Genomic DNA, 24,180 nt, shown 5'->3' with positions numbered 1-24,180 from the left:
TAGGCTATGTAAATGTTTACGTAGCCTATCACGGCTGACTTAAAAAAACAACAACAACACGCGTACACAAATGGCAGTGGCTGTGGCCGCCATTTGCATACGCGCGTTTTTTTGTGGGTTTTTTTTTAAGTCAGTCGTGATAGGCTATGTAAACATTTACATAGCCTATCATGGCTGACTGCAGGGACGCAAACGGCAGTGGCTATGGCCGCCGCCATTTGCGTCCCTGCTAGCCAGCGGCCGGATCTCCAGCTGCTGGCAGAGCCGGCCGGCGGCTCCGCAGAATCCCTGCGGAGCACAGCCAGCCGTCCAGGATTCCGGGGGGGGGGGAGGAACGGAGTGCCTCCCCCCATCCAGGATTCCGGGGGGAGGGACAGAGCGCATCCCCCCCCACCATCAACATAATCTGTGAAAGATAAGTGCCTTTCGTACATCCCTAGTTGCTGGTAGGGGTGGGGGAGAATTCTGCCATGGATTTCAGTGAGGCTGAATGCAGTGGCATTCGGCCGCCCAAAACCTGTGGCGGAACGGCCTCCCCCCCACCCCCCCGCGGAATCCCCCCCCGGGACGAAAGCTTACCTGGGGTGGATGTTCCGCCAGCGGCGCCTCTGGTGGCGGCTCCGGCGGTGGCGGCTCCGGTGACGGCTCCGGCGGCAGCAGCAGTGGCTGGTCTCTCAGCTGGCTGCTGCGAACTCAAATGGCAGCGACCATGCCATTTGTGTAGCTGCCTTTGCTGTGATAGGCTACATAAATACTTACGTAGCCTATCACACCAAGAGGAAGGGAAAAAAGCGTAGGCAAATGGCGGCGGCTACGGCAGCCACCATTTGCGTTCCCTTTTTTTCGCTGTTTTAGCCTACGTAAATATTTACGTAAGCTATTACGGAGAAAAAAGGGGAATGCAAATAGCGTAGTGGGCACTATTTGATTTCCTATTTTTTTTCGCCATAATAGCTTATGTAAATATTTATGTAAGATAAAATGGTGAAAAATAGGGAACGCAAATGGCCGCTGTAGCCATCGCCATTTGCGTATGCGTTGTTGTTGTTTTTTGCTTGCTGTGATAGGCTACATAAATACTTACGTAGCCTATCACGGCAGCCTGGCTGGACGCAAAGGGTGGCCGCTACAGCAGCCGCCATTTGCATCTGCAGCAGCCCATCTGCAGCCAGAACTCCGGCTGCGGATGGCCCTGGCCAGCTGCTCCATGGAGCCTCTGCGGAGCTGCTGCGGAGCAGAGCCGGCCGGGCAGGATTCCAGGGGGGAGGACCAGATCGCCTCCCCCCCTGTCGAGGATTCCGGGGGGAGGGATGGAGCGCCTCCACCCCCACCGCGAATCACATCCTCAAAAAGGAAAGTGACTTTCGTACATCCCTAGTTGCTGGAGGATGGTAGGATAAGGAGGGATGGTTCCATGGAGGGGAATAGAATATGGTAGGGGGAGAATGTAAGTGTTCAGGGGTGAAAGAAAAACATTCTGCACACACTCAGAGGCACTCTATATTTAAGAACATATGAAGAAGCGTGCTGCATCAGACCAAGGTCCATCTAGCCTAGCATTCTGTTCACACAGTGGCCAACCAGATGCCCATAGGAAAGCCACAAGCAGGACATGAATGCAATAGCACCTTCCCACCCATATTCCGCTGCTGCTAACATTGGTGAAATGTAAATAAATTCTAGTCATTCTAAATTAGAATGCATGTATATCCTTCCGAAACTTTGCAGGTTTCTTGCCTGGGGGACACCTCTAATGACCTGTGCATTTTCTTACAAATTTACCCAAAAACTGTTGGGGAAGGGGTGAAGGGAAGGGAAAGCAAATCACTCCCTCCTCCAAATTGGAGAACTCCCCTTCCACATGAACTGCTGCACCTATCCTTCTGAAACTTTGCTGGTTTCTTACGTAGGGACAACTCTAGGCTGTCTGTAATTTTCAGAACAATGGTCCACAAGGAACATAGGGAGATAAGTATGTCCTCTTCTGGAGACCTCAAAATGTCAAGGCCACCCTTGCACAAAAACCCTTGTGGTCTGCATTCTGAAATTTGGCAGACATGATCTGAAGGGGCCATGAATCCTGAAATTTTTATCCACTTCTTCCAAGTAATAAAAATGTAAGTTCCCTTTAAAAGAAAATCAAAATATAAACCCTGCATCTAATTATTTTTCCTGACATTGGGCAGGTGTAATCTCCTTCTAGGGGGTTGCTATGCCTGAAATTATCATCCAGTTCTGACCAAGAGAAAAAAGTTACATTTTTTTTCTAATTCCCCATGGTAGTCAACAGGAAGCATAAAGACTCATCTTTCCAAACCTTGACTCAGGTTTGGTGCTGAGCTGAAGTGGTCTGACTACAAACTGGCCTGAGCAGAAGCGGGATGTTTTCCAAAATGCTGAATTGGGGTCTGAGTTGAAGTGGGGTGGGAGGTCAGTGCACACTTCTTATGTATGTAATCTATACACACACCACACACACACACACACACACACTAGACATGCATTTAGACTTGGAGATATATATGTGTGTGTGTGTGTGTGTGTGTGTGCGCGCGCAAGTGCGCGCAAATTTTTGTTATGGGCCTGTGCCCTGGATCTTTTAAGAACCTAGCAACACCCCTGCTCTGAAGACTCAGAGTGGGTAAGAGGTAGAAATGGGTCATCATTCAACTTTTTTTTAACCCTCCCTACACATTTGAGGAGGGATGCACACACCTAAACAGACTTCCACATGTTTATCACTTCCTGGATCAGGAAACGGGGGAGGGGGAATACAATGCACACCCAAATCCACATCAAAGTGACCATGCTGACCATCCAAATTTTATTGCTTTCAATGGGATGTACGTTTGAACATACCATTGAACTCCCCGCAACACACACACACATGCAGGTAGTCACACAAAAATACCTTTTAAAGCATGACTGCACTTGAATTTGGGCCAGCAGATTTGGGCTGCTGTCATAAATGTCCCCAAGGAGGTATAACAAATATAAATCATGCCCCCCCCCCAAATGTATGCCATTTCACATTCTGTGTCAGCCATGTTCAACCTGTTGCCCTACAGATGCAGTGGACTGAAACTCCTATCGACCTTACAACAGCATGGCCACGTTTGTTTTTCTTCAGGATTTACTCAGTTTGCACCTTCCGGACCGAACACGGACTCAGACACAATCTGCAGTTGAAGTCTGTTCATTTCCAAGCTTGTGAAGGGATTCACAGACCCCAAAATTTGCATTCGACACCATGCGCACATTTGTGCAGGGGGAAAGGTGCACATTTGAAAAATGTGCAAAATATGCCCTAATCAATGGGAGAAGAATGCATGCATTTCAAAGATGCACACAACTGATGCGTACATTTGGGGAAATACGCATGAAAGTACGCATAGATTCTCATGTGGGAAGAAAAAAGCCAAAGCTTGCAATATGATATGGACTTGAGTTGGAACAAGCTCTGAGATGGAATTTATTTGGAGAACTTCATTGAGCTCGAGTTTTGCTGATTCACACGTTCCTAAGGACAGTCCTCTATTTGAAGGGATGTCAGAGGGCGGTCCTTCACTTGAAAGCGGCCTCTCTTTGAATGGTTGTCCAGTCCAAGTCCTGTTTAACGGTAAAGAACCCAAAGAAGTGGGGGGGGGGGGATGGAGTTGCCCATCAAGGCCACTTGGACAGTCGACTGAGCAAGCACATGGCTCATCAGGTCACAATCTTCACCGGGATGAGATGTGTTGTAGTTCTATTTAAATTATAGGAATTTCCTCCTAAATTTGCATCTATGCATATAAATTAGCATATGAGCAATTTCAGCAAATCTGTGCCCTCTTGACTTCTTTTTGAGGGAGTGCGTTTCCTCTCTTTGTCTGTCATCTCCAGAACCTGACTAGTGGCCCATCTTAGAACACTTTGCCTTTGGTCCTTTGGACTCTTGGCTGCTTCTTTTGGACCAGACTGCTGCCTGCCCTAGAAGTGCCTTTTGCCTCTGATCCTGCTGGGCCCTGATCCCCTGGTGATCCCTTGGATCTCTCCCAGTGGTTTTCGATACCATCCACCATGATATTCTTATAGAATCATAGACTCATAGGGTTGGAAGGGGCCGACAAGACCATCGAGTCCAACCCCCTGCTCAGTGCAGGAAGCCTGATTCCCAGGCGGTCTCCCGTCCAAGTACTAACTGCTTAGCTTCCAAGATCAGACGAGATTGGGTGCATCTGTCCAAACCGGGGGCACTCTATTGTCTTGGTCCCACTATCATCTGAGAGACAGGCAGGGGAAGGGTCCTGGGAGACATCTGCCCCCGCCCCCGAGTGTTACTCTGAGGGGTCCCACAGCGTTCTGTCTAATCAGTCATGCTGTTGAACATCTACAGTTGTTTTCACTTCTCCAGAAGCCTCATTGATCTTTATGGACTTCTTACCACCACACTCATTCCTGTTAAAAATAAAATTGCAAGTCTGCAAAAATTCAAAGGGCATGTTCTGATTATAATGCATTTTTTAAAAAGAGGATGGAGTTATGCAAGAAGGAAGGAGAGTTTGGGGAATAAAAGGACTGGTGACTGTTCTGAGAGTGGATGAGGAAAGATAAAACAATGGCTGAGAGAAGGGATACTGCAAAATGCTTGTCTATAGAAATACAAAGGGGCATTTTGGGGAAGCTGGTACCCATTTATGAAGTTCTCGAACTTTCATGCTAAGAAACTCAGCAGTGAAGGTATTAATTGTGTCAGGGGACAGGCTGAAGTGTGTATTCTAATTCATGTTCTGGGACAGACTTTGTGAAAATTTCCCGAGGCAATTCCTGATACTAGGTGAGTATTAGGAAACATTTCCTAACTGTGAGAAGTTGCACATGGGTGTTTCTGGAACCATCTTCCTAGAGACCTTAAAGACTAGGTGAGCATCTAACAGGGATGGCTTAGCTTCCAGTGGATTAGCAAAGGCCCTGGAGCCTCCTTTCCTTTCAACTCCATATTAGGGTCCCCAACCCTTTTAGGTCCTTGGGCATATTTGGCATTTTGAGAGAGTGTCATGGATGCTCTCACAAAATGGCTGCCTTGGGGTGTGGCTTGCCCATTCATAAAATGGCTGCCATGGTGGTGGGTGTGGATGATCACAAAACTCTCATTTCCCAGTAGGCAAATTGGTGAGACTAATAGAAAAGTAACTTGCCCCAAAACCTACATACAAGGCAACATAAGAACATAAGAGCCCTGCTGGATCAGAACAAGGGTCCATTTAGTCCAGCATTCTGTTCACACAGTGGCCAACCAGCTATCAACCAGGAACCCACAAGCAGGGCACAAGCACAACAGCACCCTCCCACCCATGTTCCCCAGCAACTGGTGTACATAGGCTCACAGCCTCTGGTACTGGAGGTAGCACATGGCCATCAAGACTAGTAGCCACTGACAGCCTTTTCCTCCAGGAATTTGTCCAACCCCCTTTTAAAGCCATCCAAATGGGTGGCCATCACTACATCATGTGGTAGTGAATTCCATAGTTTAACTATGGCAAGGGTGAAGTCTGAGCTCCAAAACACAGAGCCACTCTTCTGAAGCCCATAAAGATGGCGTGGGAGGGCAGCACTTCACTTTGAAGCATGCCAGCCTCTCAGATTAAAAAAAATCTTAATCTCAGATTTCAAAAATCTTAAATAATTTTTTTAAAGGAGCGCAGGGAGCCTGGCGGGCACCAAGAGAGGTACCCACAGGCACCATGTCAGAGACCCCAGCCACATTTCTATCCTTTAGAATGGGGTGAGCAGAAAGTGGATCCCCAGAAGTTTTGGACTTCAACTCCCAGCATTCCTGACCATTGGCCATGCTGGAAGGGGCTTCTGGGAGTTGAAGTCGAGAACACTTAGGGATCTACCTACTGGCCAGCCATGCTTTAGAAAGCCCTCATGTGCCCAGCTCTACGACCCCACCCTTCTCGGGCTCCTTGCCCTCCACTTACATAGCATATTAGTCACCTGCCTCCTCCGGACCTTCTTCTGCTGGAGGCGATGGTTGTGGTAATCGCAGTTCCTCCCTGACTTGGCCTCGAGAGCCTCCAGCATCTTCTCCTTCCGCAGCTGCAGGCCAATGAGGAGGTACAGGATGCTGATGATGGCCATGGGCACGAAGAAGAAGACGATGGTCGTGACCTGAATGATGAGGTTGTACATCAAGCGCGACTTCACCAGCGTGCAGGTGGCCGAGTCGGGGACCACGCCCCAGCCCGGCACGTAGAGGGTCTGGATGCCGTGCAGGCTGGCGTTGGGGATGGAGCAGACGACCGACAAGAGCCAGACGGTGACGATGACCCTCTTGGCGTGGTTCTTGGTCACCACGTACTTCGCCTTGAGCGGGTGGACCACCGCGATGTACCGCTCCACGCTGAGTGCCGTCACGTTTAGGATGGAGGCGAAGCAGACCGCCTCGAAGAGCAGCGTCTTGAAGCAGCAGCCGCCGGCGCCCAGGAGGAACGGGTAGTTGCTCCACATCTCGTAGATCTCTAAGGGCATGCCCAAGAGGAGCACCAGCAGGTCCGAGACTGCCAAGCTGAACAGGTAGTAGTTGGTGGGAGTCCGCATAAAGCGGTGCCGGGCGATGACCAGGCAGGTCAGGGCGTTGCCGACGGCTCCGACTGCAAAGATCAGGAGGTACGTTGAGCAGATGGGGACAAAGAAGCTTGACCGGCGGGGCCCCAAATACTTCATGCGGAGCTGCGCTGCGGTCATGTTGAAGACCTCGGGGTCGAAGTAGCTCGGCCTCCCCTCCCGGCTGCTGCCGTTGCATAGATCCTCGTAGGCCAGCTTCTCGAGCAGTTCCAAGGTGGCCAGTTTTAATTCCCAGTTGGAACAGTTGGCTGAAGAATACATGGCCTGCGGCTGGAATGAGGGAAGAACAGTCAGCGAACCATGTGAGTGACAGCACAGCACAGGCCAGCCTGGGGAGCCGTCTGGGGGACTTGCCGCTGCTTGCCATGGATGTGCTCCGGGGCCTCTCAGGATGCCAACACAGATTGTGATCAGGACCATTGCATGTCTTTCTCCCATGCCTTGAATGTGTCTAGACTACTGCAATGCACTGTATGTGGGGCTACCCTTGAAGAGTGTCTGGAAGCTTCAGCTGGTACAAAATGCAGAAGCAAGCCTGCTAACCAGTATACAGTACTGGGACCATATTATGCCTGTTCTGAAACACCGGCACTGGTTGCCAATTGCTTTTTGGGCTCAGTTCAGGCTCTTGGTTTTAGCCTATAACGCCCTAAGCGGCTGAGAAGCTGGCTATCTAAGGGACTGCCCATCTCGTTACGAACCTGTCTGGTTGTTAAGATCTGCAGGAGAGGCCCTCACGAGGACACCATTACCTGCAGAAGCCCATTTGTGGGGCGTGGTGAAAGGGCTTTCTCCTGCGTTGCTTCCCGAATGTGGAATGCACTCCCTCAAGAACTACACTTATTGGCCCCCACTGCCCCAGCTTTCAGAACGGGTGTGAAGGGCCATGTCTTTTAATATAGCCTTTTAAGTTATATAGTTGTTTGAATGTTTTGCCATTTTTAATGTGTGTGTTTTTAAACTGGGTTGAGGTTTTATTGTTTTAAGTTGATGACATTTTAGCAAATAATAAGAATTAAATATTCTTATATTTAAGACGGTGGCTACGCCCCGTCTTCACAGTACATCTCACACTGGCTTCTTACTGCCCCACCCCTGCCCACCCCCAAGCTCCAGCACGCTGCCTTTTCTATTTTTAAAATACCACATGTACATCAATTGAATACAATTGATATTTCTTCCTCTTCTTTTCTTTCTTAAAAATGGAATTGATTTTTAGAACATTGAGAGGTGGGTTGGTGACGTCATTGGTTTCCAGCCATTTGGAACTGGGTGCAGCTGATTTCTGCTGTAAACACACTGTACAACTTCTGCCTTAGCTCGACCTTAGAAGATTTACACTGAGACAAAACGCAGCGGGTAGACATCCACATCAGGCTCCTTGCTCAAATTATGTACATCCGTTTGCACTGTGACTCCCCTTTACCTCAAGGGTGTAGGAATATAGGAAGCTGCTTTAGAGTATACTGACCCAGACCATTGATCTGTCTAGCTCGGCACTGTCTACACTGACAGTGGAAGGTGCAGGTCCTTACCGATAAACCCCTAAATTGTTTGGAGCCAGTATATCTGAAAGTCTGCTTCCCCCTGTATTAACCTGCCCACAGTTTACGATCTGCGATGGAGGCCCGGCTGTATGTCCCACCACCGAGAATCTATGGTTTAATGGGAACATGGGACAGAGCCTTCTCTGTGGTGGTGCTCTGATCGTAGAACCCTCTCCCTAAGGAGGTTAGACTGGGCTATTAAAACACTTTTGTTCTTCGGGGCTTTTGTGTGACTTTAAATGTATTTGCTTTGCTCTGTTTTTTAAAGATCATTTTTTGTCTTTGCTTAGTTTACTGTGTTATTTTAAACATTTTAAAGCTTTAAACTGTTTTAAAGCTTTAAATTATAAGTCACCTTGGAGGCCCTTTCTGCCACGAAAGGTGACTCAGAACTAATTTTATAACTAACTAAATACTTAAGTAGGAACCCATAGGCAGGACATGAGCATAACAGCAACATCCCACCCATGTTCCCCAGCAACTGCTGTACACAGGCTCACTGCCTCTGGTACTGGAGGCAGCACATAGCCATCAGGAATAGTAGCCATGGATGGCCTTTTCCTCCAGGAATTTGTCCAACCCCCTTTTAAAGCCATCCAAATTGGTGGCCATCATCACTACATTCTGTGGTAGAGAATTCCACAGTTTAGCTATGCGCTGTGTGAAGAAGGACGTCCTTTTTTCTGTCCTGAATTTCCCACCAATCAGCTTCATGGGATGACCCCACTGGGTTCTAGTATCTTGAGAGAGGGAAAAAAACGTCTCCCTATCCACATTCTCCACACCATGCATAATTTTGTACACCTCCATCATGTCTCCTCTTACCCTCCTTTTTTCGACGCTAAACAATCCCAGCTGTTGTAACCTTTTCTAATAGGGGAGATGCTCCAACCCCTTCATTTTAGTTACCCTTTTCTGTACTTTCTCATGGAAGAGGGCACCCCAGTCAGGAAGCTAGACAAGAGTTTTCTTGCCTGTCTCCAATGAGAACAAAACAGTGGTGTTAACTCCTAACTCTGCCTAGATACAACTGGGTCCAGCGCCACCTAATGACAAAACTATATAATTACATTATCCACTCAGAACCATTAAGAAATTACCCCAGGCAGCCTGGCACTCAGATTGAAAACTACTGTGTTATGAGGAGAGACTATACTGTTAAGGACAGAGCAGCTGCTTGGCATGTAGAAGGTCCCAGGTTCAATCCCTGGCATCTTGCTAAAAGGATCAGCTAGCAAAGACCCTTCTCTGCCTGAGACACTGAAGAGTTACTGCCAGCCAAGGTAGACCAGGGGTCCCCAACTCTTTGGTCCAGTGGGCACATTTGGAATTTTGAGAGTATGTCATGGGTGCTCTCACAAAATGGCTTCTATGGAGGGGAGCTTGCCCATTCACAAGATGGCTGCTGTGTTGGGCATAGCTGGTCACAAAACACCCAATTCCCAGAAGGCAAAGTGTTGAGGCAAAAAGAAAAAGAACGTACTCCAAAACCCAAGTACGAGGCAGAGGTGGGGGTCTGAGCTCCTAAGCACAAAACCACTCCTTGGAAACACATTTATCCAACACCCATTTCACAGAAGGCAAACGTCAGAGGCAAGTGACTTGGCCAAGAAACTGAGCACGCGGCAGAGGTGGGGCCGAGCCTGAAATGCCAATTCATGTATTTGCCCTCATAAGGCACAACAAAATACCCATTTCACAGAAGGCAACGTGGTGATGCTCAAAGAAACACACACACATGCACCCAAGAAAAATACATCCCACACCAGCCCTACCCCCACCAAAACAAGCAAGCAACAACAACAGAGAACACACACCACACACACAAAAACCCAGGCAACAGACATGCACTCTGCATTGGCAAAACACCCCCTTCATTCCTCCTGCCACCTTTAGCCCCCAAGATGCTCCCTACCACCCCCAATTTCCCATTCTTTTCTGAGCGGCCGAGCATGCTTCAAAATGAAGGCCACGCACCTTTTTTATTTTCTAAGGGTACCTCTGGGGCCTACATGGGGTCCAAAGACATGCTGGGAAAGAAAGATGGCGCTGGAGGCCTTTGATTTGTAGCATGCCAGCCCTCCCAGTGAGGAAAAGCAGCATTTTTAAATAAATGTAAACAAAGAAGTCAAGAGGGGTTGGGACTGTGGCAGGCGCCAACGGAGTTGTCCGTGGGGACACAGCGGTGCCCACAGGCACCACATTGGGAACCACAGCAGAAGCCAATTCTGGCCTAGATGGACAATGGTTTGACCTGGTGTATGTTTCCAAATTATAAATGCAGTAACACATATTGCATGCTTGATTTTTAACTGTAGCATTAAAATTGGATATGCACTCAGTTAGGGCAGCAGGAATGTGGTGTGGGAGCAGGCAGGCTGTTGGGGGGGGGGGGGCGCCTGAGCCGGCCAAGCCGTTTCATCTACTTGCATTTCTAATGTACGGCATTTTACTTGACCTGGGAAGATATACACAAGCAGGTTATATCAGACAAATAGTCTTCATTAAAACGGTGGCAAAGTATGCAAGCTTTCGAGGTGCACAGACATTTCATTGCGCTGAAATGAAAGGCACGTAGAAGACAGTCCTGCTCTCAGATTTAGAGATGGCAAAAGCTGGCTGTAGTTGCAGTTAATATTGAGCAGGTGGGGGGATTTTTACAGCCCAGACGGTTAGGTAAGGAAGCCTCAGCACAATTTCAGAAATTCATCTTTAGAAATAAAACTAAGTTATTATGCAAGGCCAAAATTGCCGTGTGGACTTGTACTGGGGGGAAATAGCTCTTTCCAATTTTGCTGTTGATTTGGGCAGAATTTGCAGACCATCTGGTGGCTCTGGATTATTAACAGCAGAAGCCCCAAATCAGATGAAGAAAAGGGGATGCGGTTGTGTGTTTTTTCCTCTTCTTTATTTCTGTCTTGTTGTTGTTCAGTCGTTCAGTCGTGTCCGACTCTTCGTGACCCCATGGACCATAGCACGCCAGGCCTTCCTGTCCTGCGCTCTCTCCCGGAGCGTGCTCAAGTTCATATTCATTGCATCAGTGATGCTATCTAGTCATCTCATCCTCTGCTGTCCCCTTCTCCTTTTGCCTTCAGTCTTTCCCAGCATCAGGGTCTTTTCCAGAGAGTTTTCTCTTCGCATTAGGTGTCCAAAATATTTCAGCTTCAGCTTTAGTATCTGTCCTTCCAATGAGCAGTCAGGGTTGATTTCCTTTAGGATTGACTGATTTGACCTCCTTGCAGTCCAGGGGACTCGTAAGAGTCTTCTCCAGCACCACAGTTTGAAAGCATCGATTCTTCGGCGCTCAGCCTTCCTTATAGTCCAGCTCTCACAGCCATACATTACTACTGGGAAAACCATAGCTTTGATTAGACGGACCTTTGTCGGCAAGGTGATGTCTCTGCTTCTTACTATGCTGTCTAGGTTTGCCATAGCTTTCCTCCCAAGGAGCAAGCGTCTTTTAATTTCATGGCTACAGTCACCGTCTGCGGTGATCTTGGAGCCCAAGAAAGTAAAATCTGTCACTGCTTCCATTTCTTCCCCTTCTATATGCCAGGAAGTGATAGGGCCAGATGCCATGATCTTCGTTTTTTTAATGTTGAGTTTCAAACCAGCTTTTGCACTCTCCTCTTTCACCCTCAACAAGAGGCTCTTGAGATCCTCTTCGCTTTCTGCCATTAGGGTGGTATTGTCTGCATATCGGAGTTTGTTGATAATTCTCCCAGCAATCTTAATTCCGACCTCTGATTCATCCAACCTGGCATTTCTCATGAAGTACTCTGCATATAAGTTAAATAAGCAGGGTGACAATATGCATCCTTGTCGTACTCCTTTCCCAATTTTGAACCAATCGGTTGTTCCATGTCTGGTTCTTACTGTTGCTTCTTGACCCTCGTACAGGTTTCTCAGGAGACAGGTAAGGTGGTCTGGTACTCCCATCACTTTAAGAATTTGCCACAGTTTGTTGTGATCCACACAATCAAAGGCTTTAGCGTAGTCAATGAAGCAGAAATAGACGTTTTTCTGGAATTCTCTTGCTTTCTCCATGATGCAGCGAATGTTGGCGATTTGATCTCTAGTTCTTCTGCCTCTTCGAAACCCAGCTTGTACTTCCAGTAGTTCTTGGTTCGCATACTGCTGAAGCCTAGCTTGTAGGATTTTGAGCATCACCTTGCTGGCATGTGAAATGAGCGCAATTGTGCGGTAGTTTGAACACTCTTTGGCGTTGCCCTTCTTTGGAATTGGAATGTAAACTGACCTTTTCCAGTCTTGCAGCCATTGCTGAGTGTTCCAAATTTGTTGGCATATTGAATGCAGCACCTTAACAGCATCATCTTTTAGGATTTTAAATAGCTCAGCTGGAATACTGTCATCTCCACTAGCTTTGTTGTTAGTAATGCTTGCTAAGGCCCACTTGACTTCACTCTCGAGGATGTCCAGCTCAAGTTCAGTGACCGCATTATCATGGCTATCAGGGACATTAAGATCTTTCCTGTATAGTTCTTCTGTGTATTCTTTCCACCTCTTCTTAATCTCATCTGCATCTGTTAGGTCCCTGCCTTCTTTGTCCTTTATCATGCCTGTCTTTGCACAAAACGTTCCCTTGAGATCTCCGATTTTCTTGAAGAGATCTCTAGTCTTTCCCATTCTGCTGTTTTCCTCCATTTCTTTGCATTGTTCATTTAAGAAGGCCTTCTTGTCTCTCCTTGCTATTCTCTGGAACTCTGCATTCAGTTGGATATATCTTCCCCTTCCTCCCTTGCTTTTCGCTTCCCTTCTTTCCTCAGCTACTTGTAAAGCCTCATCAGACAGCCACTTGGCTTTCTTGCATTGCTTTTTCTTTGGGATGGATTTCGTTGCTGCCTCCTGAACAATGTTACGGACCTCCGTCCATAGTTCCTCAGGCACTCTGTCTATCAGGTCTAATCCCTGAAATCTATTCCTCACCTCCACTGTATATTCATAAGGGATATGATTGAGGTCATACCTGAATGGTTTCGTGGTTTTCCCTACGTTCTTCAATTGAACCCGAAATTTTGCAAGAAGAAGCTCATGATCTGAGCCACAGTCAGCTCCAGGTCTTGTTTTGACTGACTGTATAGAGCTTCTCCATCTTTGGCTGCAAAGGACATAATCAATCTGATTTCGATATTGACCATCTGGTGATGTCCATGTGTAGAGTCGCCTCTTGTGCTGTTGGAAAAGAGTGTTTGCTATGATCAGCATGTTCTCTTGGCAAAACTCTATTAGCTTTTGTCCTGCTTCATTTTGTACACCAAGGCCATGCCTGCCTGTTATCCCGGTGATTTCTTGACTTCCTACTTTAGCATTCCAATCCCCTATGATGAACAGAACATCTTTTTTTGGTGTTAGTTCTAGAAGGTGTTGTAGGTCTTCATAGAACCGATCAACCTCAGCTTCTTCGGCATCAGTGGTTGGGGCATAGACTTGAATTACTGTGATGTTGAATGGTTTGCCTTGGATTCGTACTGAGATCATTCTATCATTTTTCAGATTGTACCCCAGTACTGCTTTTCCCACCCTTTTGTTGACTATGAGTGCTACTCCATTTCTTCTAAGGGATTCTTGCCCACAATAGTAGATATGATGGTCACCTGAATTAAATTCGCCCATGCCTGTCCATTTGAGTTCACTGATTCCCAAGATGTCGATGTTCAATCTTGCCATCTCATGTTTGACCACCTCCAGCTTACCTTGATTCATTGATCTGACATTCCAGGTTCCTAAACAATATTGTTCTTTACAGCATTGGATTTTCTTTTCACCACCAGACACATCCACAGCTGAGTGCCCTTTCGGCTTTGGCCCAGCCGCTTCACTCTTTCTGGCGCTACTGGGAAATTCCCTCTGCTTTTCCCCAGTAGTATATTGGACACCTTCCGACCTGAGGGGCTCATCTTCCGGCATCATCTCTTTTAGCCTTGTGATACGTTCCATGGGGTTTTCTTGGCAAGAATACTGGAGTGGGTTGCCATTTCCTTCTCCAGTGGACATTTTGTCAGAACTCTCTGCCATGACCTGTCCGTCTTGGGTGGCCCTGCACGGCATAGCTTATGGCTTCACTGAGTTATGCAAGCCCGCCACAACAAGGCAGTGATCCATGAAGGGGATGAAATCCATGAAGGGGATTTCTGTCTTAGTGAGGCTAAAAACATTACATCTGGTCTCTGTCAGCTTTCCTTTTACGAGGATTGCTCCCCCTGTCCAGCCAAAGACTCTACTCATAAGTAAGCTTCCTTGAGTTCAGTGGGTCTTGCTCACAGGTTACGTGACCATAGGACTGCAGTCAAAACCTCCAGTTCTAAGCACGCTTACTGGGAGTAAGCTTCACTGAACACGGTGGGACTTTCCTCTGAGTAAACATGCATTGGTTCAGCATCTTGCTGCCCCTCCTATTCCATGTACCGATTGGACAGGCGGTTGAATCCTTCTTCAACACTAGAGATGGGTCAGCATCCCCCACTACAGGCTCTGTGGCCCACACCTTTCTCCTTCAAGACCTGCCAGCATCTGCCGCCTGAGGCAGCTGCCTCACTCTGCCTCATGACAGGGCCGGCCCAGCAGGTTGGGCTGCACAGCTAGGGTGACCATTTACAAATCGCCAAAAACAGCAGGGGGCAAAAGAGTGCAGGGTTTAGACACAAACTCTGCAGACGTTCATTTCTACATATAGATGACAATTTAGAAATAATATTATAATTTAAATATTAAATTATTATAATTTATATAGAAATACAGTACAGCTGTCCATACTGTGGAAGACTGTGGCCAGGTGACCTGCGTGCCTGCTTTGCTCAGTCTGCTGTCTGGGTGCTTTTGATGGGCAACTTCAAGGCCCAGCTGTCCCTTCTGATGGTTCTTTATCTTTGAACTAGGCTTGGATTGGACAGCCCTTCAAAATAGAAGATGCCTTCAAAATAGAGGACTGTCTTCTGGCAGCCCTTCCAATAGAGGACTGTCCTCTGTCAAAGAGGCCCCTTGGCCTCCTATGCTGTGCGTCACCCCAACAGGGGTTGTCAGTTCCCACAATAAGCAAAAGAAGAGACGGTTTGCTTCCCTGTGACACAAACTTGCGATTTCCAGTTCACAGATGGGTTCCTGCAGTCTTGCATGACTTTGCGGCACCAGTTTTAGATGGACCTGTTCAAAAGTGGTTCCCATGACCAGTGATGTTCTGGCTACTGATCACAGCAACTGACTCAGTCAGTGATAGAATCAGAGATCTGGTAAGTTCCAGAAGAATGTTGCATCCAATTCATAGAATCATAGAATCATGGAATCGTAGAATAGTAGGGTTGGAAGGGGCCTACATTGACCATCGAGTCCAACCCCCTGCTCAATGCAGGAATCCAAGTCAGAGCATCCCTGACAGATGGCTGTCCAGCCTCGTCTTGAATGCCTCCAGTGTGGGAGAACCCACCACCTCCCTAGGTAGTTGGTTCCATTGTTATCTTGCCCGAACAGTCAGGACGTTTTTCCTGATGTTCAGCCGGAATCTGGCTTCCTGGAACTTGAGCCCATTATTCCATGTCCTGCATTCTGGGATGATCAAGAAGAGATCCTGGCCTTCCTGTCTGTGACAACCTTTCAAGTCCTTGAAGAGCACGATCCTATCTCCCCTCAGTCTTCTCTTCTCAAGGCTAAACATGCCCAGTTCTTTCAGTCTCTCTTCATAGGGCTTTGTTTCCAGTCCCCTGATCATCCTTGTTGTCCTCCTTTGAACCTTCTCCAGCTTTTCTGCATCCTTCTTAAAGTGTGGTGCCCAGAACTGGACACAGTACTCCAGATGAGGCCTAACCAGTGCTGAGTAGAGGGGAACTAGTAGTTCCTGGGATTTGGAAGCTATGCTTCTATTAATGCAGCCCAAAAGAGCATTTGCCTTTTTTGCAGCCACATCACACTGTTGGCTCATATTCAGCTTGTGATCTACAACAATCTGAAGATCCTTCTCGCTTGTAGTGTTGTTCAGCCACATATCGCCCATCTTGTAACTGTGCCTTTGGTTTCTTTTTCCTAGGTGCAGAACTTGGCCTTTATCCCTATTAAATTTCATTCTGTTGTTTTCTGCCCAGCACTCTAGCCTACGAAGATCCCTTTGAATTTTGTTTCTGTCTTCCAGGGTATTCGCTATCCCACCCAATTTTGTCTCATCTGCAAATCTGATCAGCATTCCCTGCACCTCCTCCTCCAAGTCATTAATAACAATGTTGAAGAGCACTGGGCCCAGGACTGAGCCCTGTGGTACCCCACTCGTTACCTCTCCCCAGTTCGAGAAGATCCCATTGAGAAGCACTCTTTGAGTCCAATTCTGTAGCAAACTGTGGATCCACCAGATCGTTTCATCTAGCCCACTTTAAGCTAGTTTGCTCATCAAGATATCATGAGGCACTTTGTCAAAACCTTTGCTGAAGTCGAGGTATATTATGTCCACAGCATTTCCACAGTCTACCAGGGAGGTTATTTGATCCAAAAATGTGATCAGATTCATCTGCAGGATTTGTTCTGGACAAATCCATGTTGGCTTCGAGTAATCACTGCATTGTTTTCAAGGTGCTTACAGATGGATTGCTTTATCATCTGCTCCAGAATTTTCCCAGGGATTGATGTCAGACTGACTGGTCTGTAGTTCCCAGGTTCCTCCTTTTTACCCTTTTTGAAGATAGGGACAACATTAGCCCTCCTCCAGTCATCTGGCACTTCCCCCATCCTCCATGATTTCCCAAAGAGAATAGACAGCGGTTCTGAGAGTTCTTCTGCCAGTTCCTTTATTATTCTAGGATGCAGTTCATCTGGCCTTGGAGATTTGAACTCATTCAAAGTCATTAGGTGTTTCTTGACCATATGCCTATCAATCTCAAGCTGCAATCCTGCCCCTTCAGCCTGTGCTTCACCTTTGCCAGGTTCATAGACCCTCTTTTGGGAAAAGATTAGGCCAAAGTAGGAATTGAGCATCTCTGCCTTTTCTTTGTCATCTGTTATCACTTTGCACCCATCTTGGACGGGCCATGTTTTGCAGAATTTGTCTCCCAACAAATATCGGGGAAATTGAAGTCTCCCATTACTACTACGTCATACTTCCTTGAAACATTGGCAGTTTGCTTTTCAAAAGTTTCATCCTCGTCTTCTCCTTGATTGGGTGGCCGGTAGTAGACTCTGAAGACCAGGTTCCTTTTATTCTTTGCTCCATTTATTTTAACCCAGATGCTCTCAGTGGGGCTACCAAGCTCCTCCTGCTGTATTTCTGTGCAGAAATATGTATTTTTCACATATAGTGCAACCCCACCTCCCTTTCTGTTCCTCCTGTTCTTTTTGAACAAGTTATATCCTTCAATTGCTGTATTCCAATCATGGGAGTCATCCCACCAAGTCTCAGTTGCACCTATCAAGTCATAATTTCCCTCCTGTATCAAGAGTTCAAGTTTGTTCTGTTTGTTTCCCATACTCTGGGAATTAGTATATAGAGATCGAAGACCATGTGCTTCATGTCTGGCTTTCTTCCTACATGTTTGTAAAGACTATTATCGGGCGCTATTAGAACTGTTCTCTCCATTGTGGTGCATGAGGCTTTGTCCATTGTTACCCCCATCTTTATGTCTCCCTTCCCCGTAGGATTCAGTTTAAAGCCCTCTTGATAAAGTTCTTCATGCTGTGGCCAAACACATTCTTCCCAGCCTTTGTGAGGTGCAACCTGTCCCTTGCCAACAGTCCATCTTCTAGATGGACCCTTGGTCTGATCCAGCAGGGCTCTTCTTATGTTCACTGGCTTCATCCCATGAAGCTGATTGGTAGGAGATTTAGGACAGATATAGGTCCTTTTTCACACAGCACATGGTCTAACTATGGGATTCGCTACCACAGGATGTAGTGATGGCCAGCAATTCGGATGGCTTTAAAAGGGGGTTAGACAAATTTCTGGAGGATAAGCCTATCAGTGGCTACTGGTCTTGATGACTATGTGCTACCTCCAGTACCAGAGGAAGTGAGCCTATATACACCAGTTGCTGGTGAACATGGGGAGGAGATGACCTGCTTGTGGGTTTCCCATGGGGAGCTGGCTGGCCACTGTGTGAACAAAATGCTGGACTAGATGGAGGCTGGGTCTGATCCAGCAGTGCGCTTCTGATGTTCTTATGTTCACAAATCTAATAGGGTTGAAGACTGGGGCTGTAATCAGTACCGTGACTCATTTCTGGCTAAAGTTCAACTTTAAAGTAAAGAATTATGTTGCAGTGGAGGCCCTGGGACTACTAGGCAAAGGGACAGCAGGCCAGTACATGGCGAGAGCAGAAGGAGCAATTCTGAGCAGCTGGCTGTGATCAATGAGAGCTCCATTTTGCATTTTCCTTTAACCCAGTAATTGCTTAATCACACATCCATCAATCAATTAATTAAGTCAGTGTATACCTCAAGTCCTTTGACAGATGCTTGTTCATTCTTCTTGATTAGTGTCGTTGTCGTCTTCTTGGTGGCCTCAGTCCTTCCCAATCTCTGCCATTAAAACAATCCCTGTTCCTCCTTCACTGCCCCCTATGCTCCCCAATCATGGGAACCAAGCACAAGGGCGCAATCCTATGCACGATTGCTTGGGAAGAGGTCCAACTATAATCCATGGGGCGAACTCCCCGGTAGGCGCGCCGTGCATTCACTGACAGCCTAAATCACTATTCAAGCCTCTGTGAGGTCTGTCACACAGCCTCTCCCAACCTGGGGCCTCCAGATGTCCTGGATTACAGCCCCCATCATCCACAGCCATTGGCCATGCTGGGCATTGGCCATGCTGGATATTGGGGTTGTAGTCCAGCACATCTGGAGGGTGCCAGATTGGAGAAGCCTGAACTGCAACGCCGTTGGCTTGATGCTCTATCCACTCTCTGAACATCTTACGGTTGAGCTCAGAAACAGAGAGAGATGGGAAGTCCTGGGAAAGTACGGGGGGCGGGGCGTGGAGGTTGGAGGGGCATGCGTTTCCATTTTCCAAGGTCTTATTGGAAATGGGGAGGGGGCAGGAGAAGGAAAAAGTTCTTTTGTGCCATTTCCCCCCCTTCTTCTTTGACCAGTGAAACACTCTGAAAAGCAATTTTAAAATACGGTTATTGCAGCCAGTTCACACCGCTGCAAATCTCACGTTAGATCCAAGATTCAAAGCTAGCATCCTTCGGGTGCAACCCTGTGCATGTTGAGACAGAAATAAGGCCCACAACTCCCAGCATGCCCCAGCCCCCTATGGCTCGGGCATGCTGGGAGTTGTGGGTGTTATTTCTGTCTCAACATGCACAGGATTGTGCCCTTTGCGATTATCACGGGGCTACAGTCTTTGACCAGGTTGTTAAGAAAGCAACACTCCTAGGACCAAACTGACTGCATGTTCCGTGGGAAATCTGCATCTAGTTCTCCCAGCAAACTTAAAAGCAGCCATGGAAGGCTATGAATTTGAAGCAGTCAGTGCTGCTGGTCTGTTTAACTTTTTCCCCTCGTGCTGTTTTCCTTAACATAAATCAGCTCCCCCAAACTGCTGTTTCCTCCATTAGGGGCAATGTTTTTCTTAACACAGGGTTGCAAAACTCTTTCAGCCAGAGGACTGGATTCCACTGGTGGGCTGGGCCAAAAGCCAAAGAGGGCGGGGCCAGAGGCAAATGGGGTGGGGCAAAAAACCCAAACATATCAGCAGATTTTAAGTGTAAAATTCTTCCTGCCAGCAACTAAGCCTTAGGAGAGTCATGACAACCTTTTAGAAGGGGGAGGGGCATGCGCAAAAGCAGGGGCTAGCTGAAATCCCATTCATTTCAATGGGTCTATTCTGTGTAGGTCTAACATTGGAGACTGTCCACTGAAAGCAATGGGATAGGTGAACACTGGTCTAACATCTCCTCCAGTTTGCCTCTAACCTGTGAAAGAATTCAGTGGCTCGTTTCCGTTCATGAAAAGCAAACCTTCCATTGTCTGAAGCCCACCAAGCGCAGATGAGAGTTCAGAGTCAGAAGCTGTGGATCTTCTTTCTAGAACCTGACTCCAACTACAGAAAGACACTTGGGTTATGCCAGTGTTTCCAAGGTCATAAATAAATTGGATTTTGGAGAGTGAATGTTGTCTTCAGTTACTGTGACGCTTATTTTGTTTGTGATTAACCATTGAGTGTTTATGTTGTTATAAAGGTTAACAGAATGTTTGAATTTATAGCTACTGGGTTACATGATAGGGATATTTTCTATGCTTTTCCTGTAAAACTATGAATTTCTCCTATTTTTCCATGATAATGGTGAGGTTTAGTTATCTCTTTGGGGGTTCGATCCTACGGGATGCACCCCGGCTACTCGGAAGCCTCCGAACGCAGAGTAGCCTATGCTCTGCATTGTAGCTAGAAAGGCAATTTCGCCCATGTAGCGGAGGCTTCTGGGAGGGGGGAGGAAGGAGGCTGGAGATATCTCGAAGCCCCACATCCCCAGTCTCTTCCCCTCCCAGCCTCTGGAACGTCTCCTTTTCCCCATCTCTGCGCTCCATTTTGCAAGTGCAGAGAGGTAGCCAGCGCAGTTCTCTCCACACCAGCTACGAGGGGGAGGGGAGCGGGGTTTCCTCACTCCGATTTTGGAGCCCTGTCTACGAGCTCAGAGCCAGGAAACCCAAGAATCCTGTGTCTCCCCAGATGCTGTCTAGGGGACACAGGATTGCTCCCTTAAAACAAATGTAAAATGCTAAAATACCATGATCTTAAATTGTCATTTTAAACCAGTATTTGTAGTGCTGCTAAAACCTCTTTAGTCCAGATAATAAAAGCTTGTTTACGGCAGTGTTAATCGTTTCTGTTTTCCACTTTTGTTTTTCTGCCTAATTTCCCAACTGGCAAACGATATGTGTTGGATATCTTAAAGTGTTGCAGTTTGCTGCTCCATCTCAACCACTAGGTACATTTTGTAATGGTTGTTTTAATCAAACAAAAGCATTTACATTCTTAAATTTCATAAAAATAGGAAACCGTACCAGTTTACATATTAACAAAGTTATACACAACACATTTCAGGCTCTTAAAGTATTACACTGGGTTTAGGTTTGATAAGCAAGGAAGCATTGCATAGATTTGCAATTTTCACCCAAATGTCGATTCCCACCCACCCCACAAAGGAAAGGGGGATTTCTTTTGCCACAGCTCTAACATTTCTGGAAGATTGATATCTCCAGAAATTGAATGTCCAAATCAAGAGTGATCTTGGTACTTCTGTGAAAGATTTATTACTGTTTGTGGGGGAATAAGCAAGGAATTTGAAGGATATAACTTGTTCAAAAAAACCCAGGAGAACAGAAAGGGAGGTGGGGTTGCACTATATGTGAAAAATACATATCTCTGCACATAAATACAGGAGGATGAGCTTGGTAGCCCCATCATTTCATGCTGTTAAAGTATTAGACGGGATCAAAATAAACGGAGCAAAGAATAAAAGGAACATGATGGTCGGAGTCTACTACCGGCCACCCAATCAAGGAGAAGACGAGGATGAAACTTTTGAAAAGCAGCTTGTCAGTGTTTCAAGGAAGCATGATGCAATAGTAATGGGGGACTTCAATTTCCCCGATATTTTTTTGTTTGTTTGTTTATTGCATTTATATCCCACCTTTTTTCCTCTTGCAAGGAACCCAAGGCAGCTTACACCATCCTCCTCCTCTCCATTTTATCCTCACAGCAACAACCCTGTGAGGTAGGTTGGGCTGAGAATCTGTGACTGGCCCAAAATCATCCAGTGAGACAAATTCTGTAAAACATGGCCCCTCCAGGAAATTTCTGACTTGCGCGGCGAATAACTTCCTCCTACAGAAAGTAGAGGATGGAACTAGAGGATGGGCTATCCTTGACTTGAACCTAACCAACAAACATGACTTGGTAGATAAAGTAGCAGTTACAGGAACTCTGGGGGAAAGCGACCATGTTATACTTGAGTTCATGGTTCTAAAGGAAGCAAAAGCTGAGTGTAGCCAAACACGTACCCTGGATTTAAGGAAAGCCAATTTTAATAAACTCAGAAGAATGATAAGTAAGTTCCCATGGCAAGCGACTCTAACAAGAAAAGGAGTCCAAGATGGGTGGGAGCTTTTAAAAAAAGAAATTCTCAAGGCACAATTACAAACAATTCCAACAAGAAAAAAAGGTGGAAGACAACAGAAGAAGCCAACGTGGCTTCACAAAAAGCTTAGATGACCTGAAAACAAAAAAGGACACATACAGGAAGTGGAAGGAAGGACAAGCAACAAAAGAAGAGAACAGGCAGGTAGCACAGAATTGCAGGGATGGTGTCAGGAAGGCTAAAGCTGAGAACGAGCTGAGGTTAGCGAGGGATGCTAAAAGCAGCAACAAGGCTTTCTTCAACTACGTGCATAGTAAAAGGCAGAGGAAAGAAATGGTGGTTCAGCTATTAAATAAGGATGGCAAAATGATAACAGATGACAAAGAAAAGGCAGAAGTGCTCAATTCCTACTTTCTTTGGCTCAGTCTTCTCCTGAAAGAGGTTCTATGAGCCCCCGGCAAAGGCGAAGTACAGGCTGAAGGGGCAGGATTGCAGCTTGAGATTGATAGGCATATGGTCAAGGAACACCGAATTACTATGAATGGGTTCAAATCTCCAGGGCCAGATGAACTGCATCCTAGAGTAATAAAGGAACTGGCAGAAGAGCTCTCAGAACCACTGTCTATTATCTTTGAGAAATCATGGGGAACAGGTGAAGTGCTAGATGACTGGAGGAGAGCTAATGTTGTCCCTATCTTCAAAAAGAGTAAAAAGGAGGAACTTGGGAACTACAGACCAGTCAGTCTGACATCAGTCCGGGGGAAAATTCTGGAGCAGATAATAAAGCAATCAGTCTGTAAGCACCTTGAAAATAACGCAGTGATTACTCTAAGCCAACATGGATTTGTCAAGAACAAATCCTGCCAGACGAATCTGAATTAAGGATGGACAAAAGTCCCTTACCTGGTCCTGCAGCTTGCTTCGCGGTGGGGGGGAGGCGCTTCGGTTCTCCCCCCGAAGTTCTTGGCGGGGGGGAGGCGCCCCGCCCCTCCCGGCCGAAATTCAGGTCGGGGGGGAGGCGCCCCATCCCTCGCCGCCGAAATTCAGGCCGGGGGGGAGCGCCCCGTCTCCCCAACCGTGAAATAAAAAAAGTAAATTAAAACAAAAAACACGTGATAGGCTACGTAAATCGTTATGTAGCCTATCACGGCTAGATTTTCAAAGTCAGCCGTGATAGGCTACATAAATCTTTATGTAGCCTATCACGGGTGACTTTGGGGGAAAAAAAAAAAAGCGCGTACGCAAATGGCGGCGCCCATGGGAATTTAAGGAATTTGTGTTCCTTATTTGGGCACAGGTAGTCTACGTAAATATTTACGTAGACTACGGCGAAAATAAGGGCAACGCAAATAGCGTTAATAACGGCAACGCAAATCTTTATACAGACTACCCCTGCCCAAATAAGGAATGCAAATGGCAGCGCCCATGGGCGCCGCCATTTGCGTACGCGCTTTTTTTTTTCAAAGTCACCCGTGATAGGCTACGTAAAGATTTACTTTGAAAATCTAGCCGTGATAGGCTACGTAAATCGTTATGTAGCCTATCACGTGGTTTTGGGTTTTTTTTACTTTACTTAGTAATGGCGGCGGCGGCAGCTGGTCGGAAGACTGGCCGCCGCCCCGCCGAAACGCCGCCGGGACCCGCCACCGAGAGGGACATTCGAAGGAGGTAAGTCCCACCCCGGGGGGGGCAGGGAGGCGGAGAATTTCACCACCAATTTCGGGGGGCCGAATGCGTTGGCATTCGGCCTCCCAGAGATTCATGGAGAAATTCTCCACCATCCCTAATCATTTTTGGATCAGGTCACCTCCCTTGTGGATGGTGGGAATGCTGTAGACATCATATACCTCGACTTCAGCAAAGCTTTCGACAAAGTGCCCCATGATATCCTGATGAGCAAACTAGCTCAAAGTGGGCTAGATGAAACAACGATCCGGTGGATCCACAGTTGG

The 24,180-nt window shown here is 47.0% G+C and overlaps 1 protein-coding gene across 3 annotated transcripts in view; it reads right to left on the bottom strand.

Moving 5' to 3' along the window:
- Positions 1–24,180, bottom strand: part of NMUR1 (neuromedin U receptor 1) — a 51,358-nt gene that overhangs the window by 13,240 nt on the left and 13,938 nt on the right. For 2 of the 3 annotated variants that reach the window (XM_084842103.1, XM_084842102.1), the window contains exon 2: positions 5,964–6,879. In XM_084842103.1, the coding sequence (XP_084698229.1) occupies positions 5,964–6,870 (907 nt within the window). In that variant the 5' untranslated portion in view covers positions 6,871–6,879. The remainder of the gene's footprint in view (positions 1–5,963; positions 6,880–24,180) is intronic. The other variant, XM_084842104.1, reaches the window with a different exon arrangement.

This window comes from Heloderma suspectum, chromosome 3 (genome assembly GCF_057233095.1).
Source record: "Heloderma suspectum isolate Gila_16-S chromosome 3, 16-S_ref, whole genome shotgun sequence".
In the NCBI taxonomy this organism is placed as follows: Eukaryota; Metazoa; Chordata; class Lepidosauria; order Squamata; family Helodermatidae; genus Heloderma; species Heloderma suspectum.
Note: the sequence above shows the minus strand (reverse complement) of the source record. Positions and strands in the feature narration are given on the sequence as shown.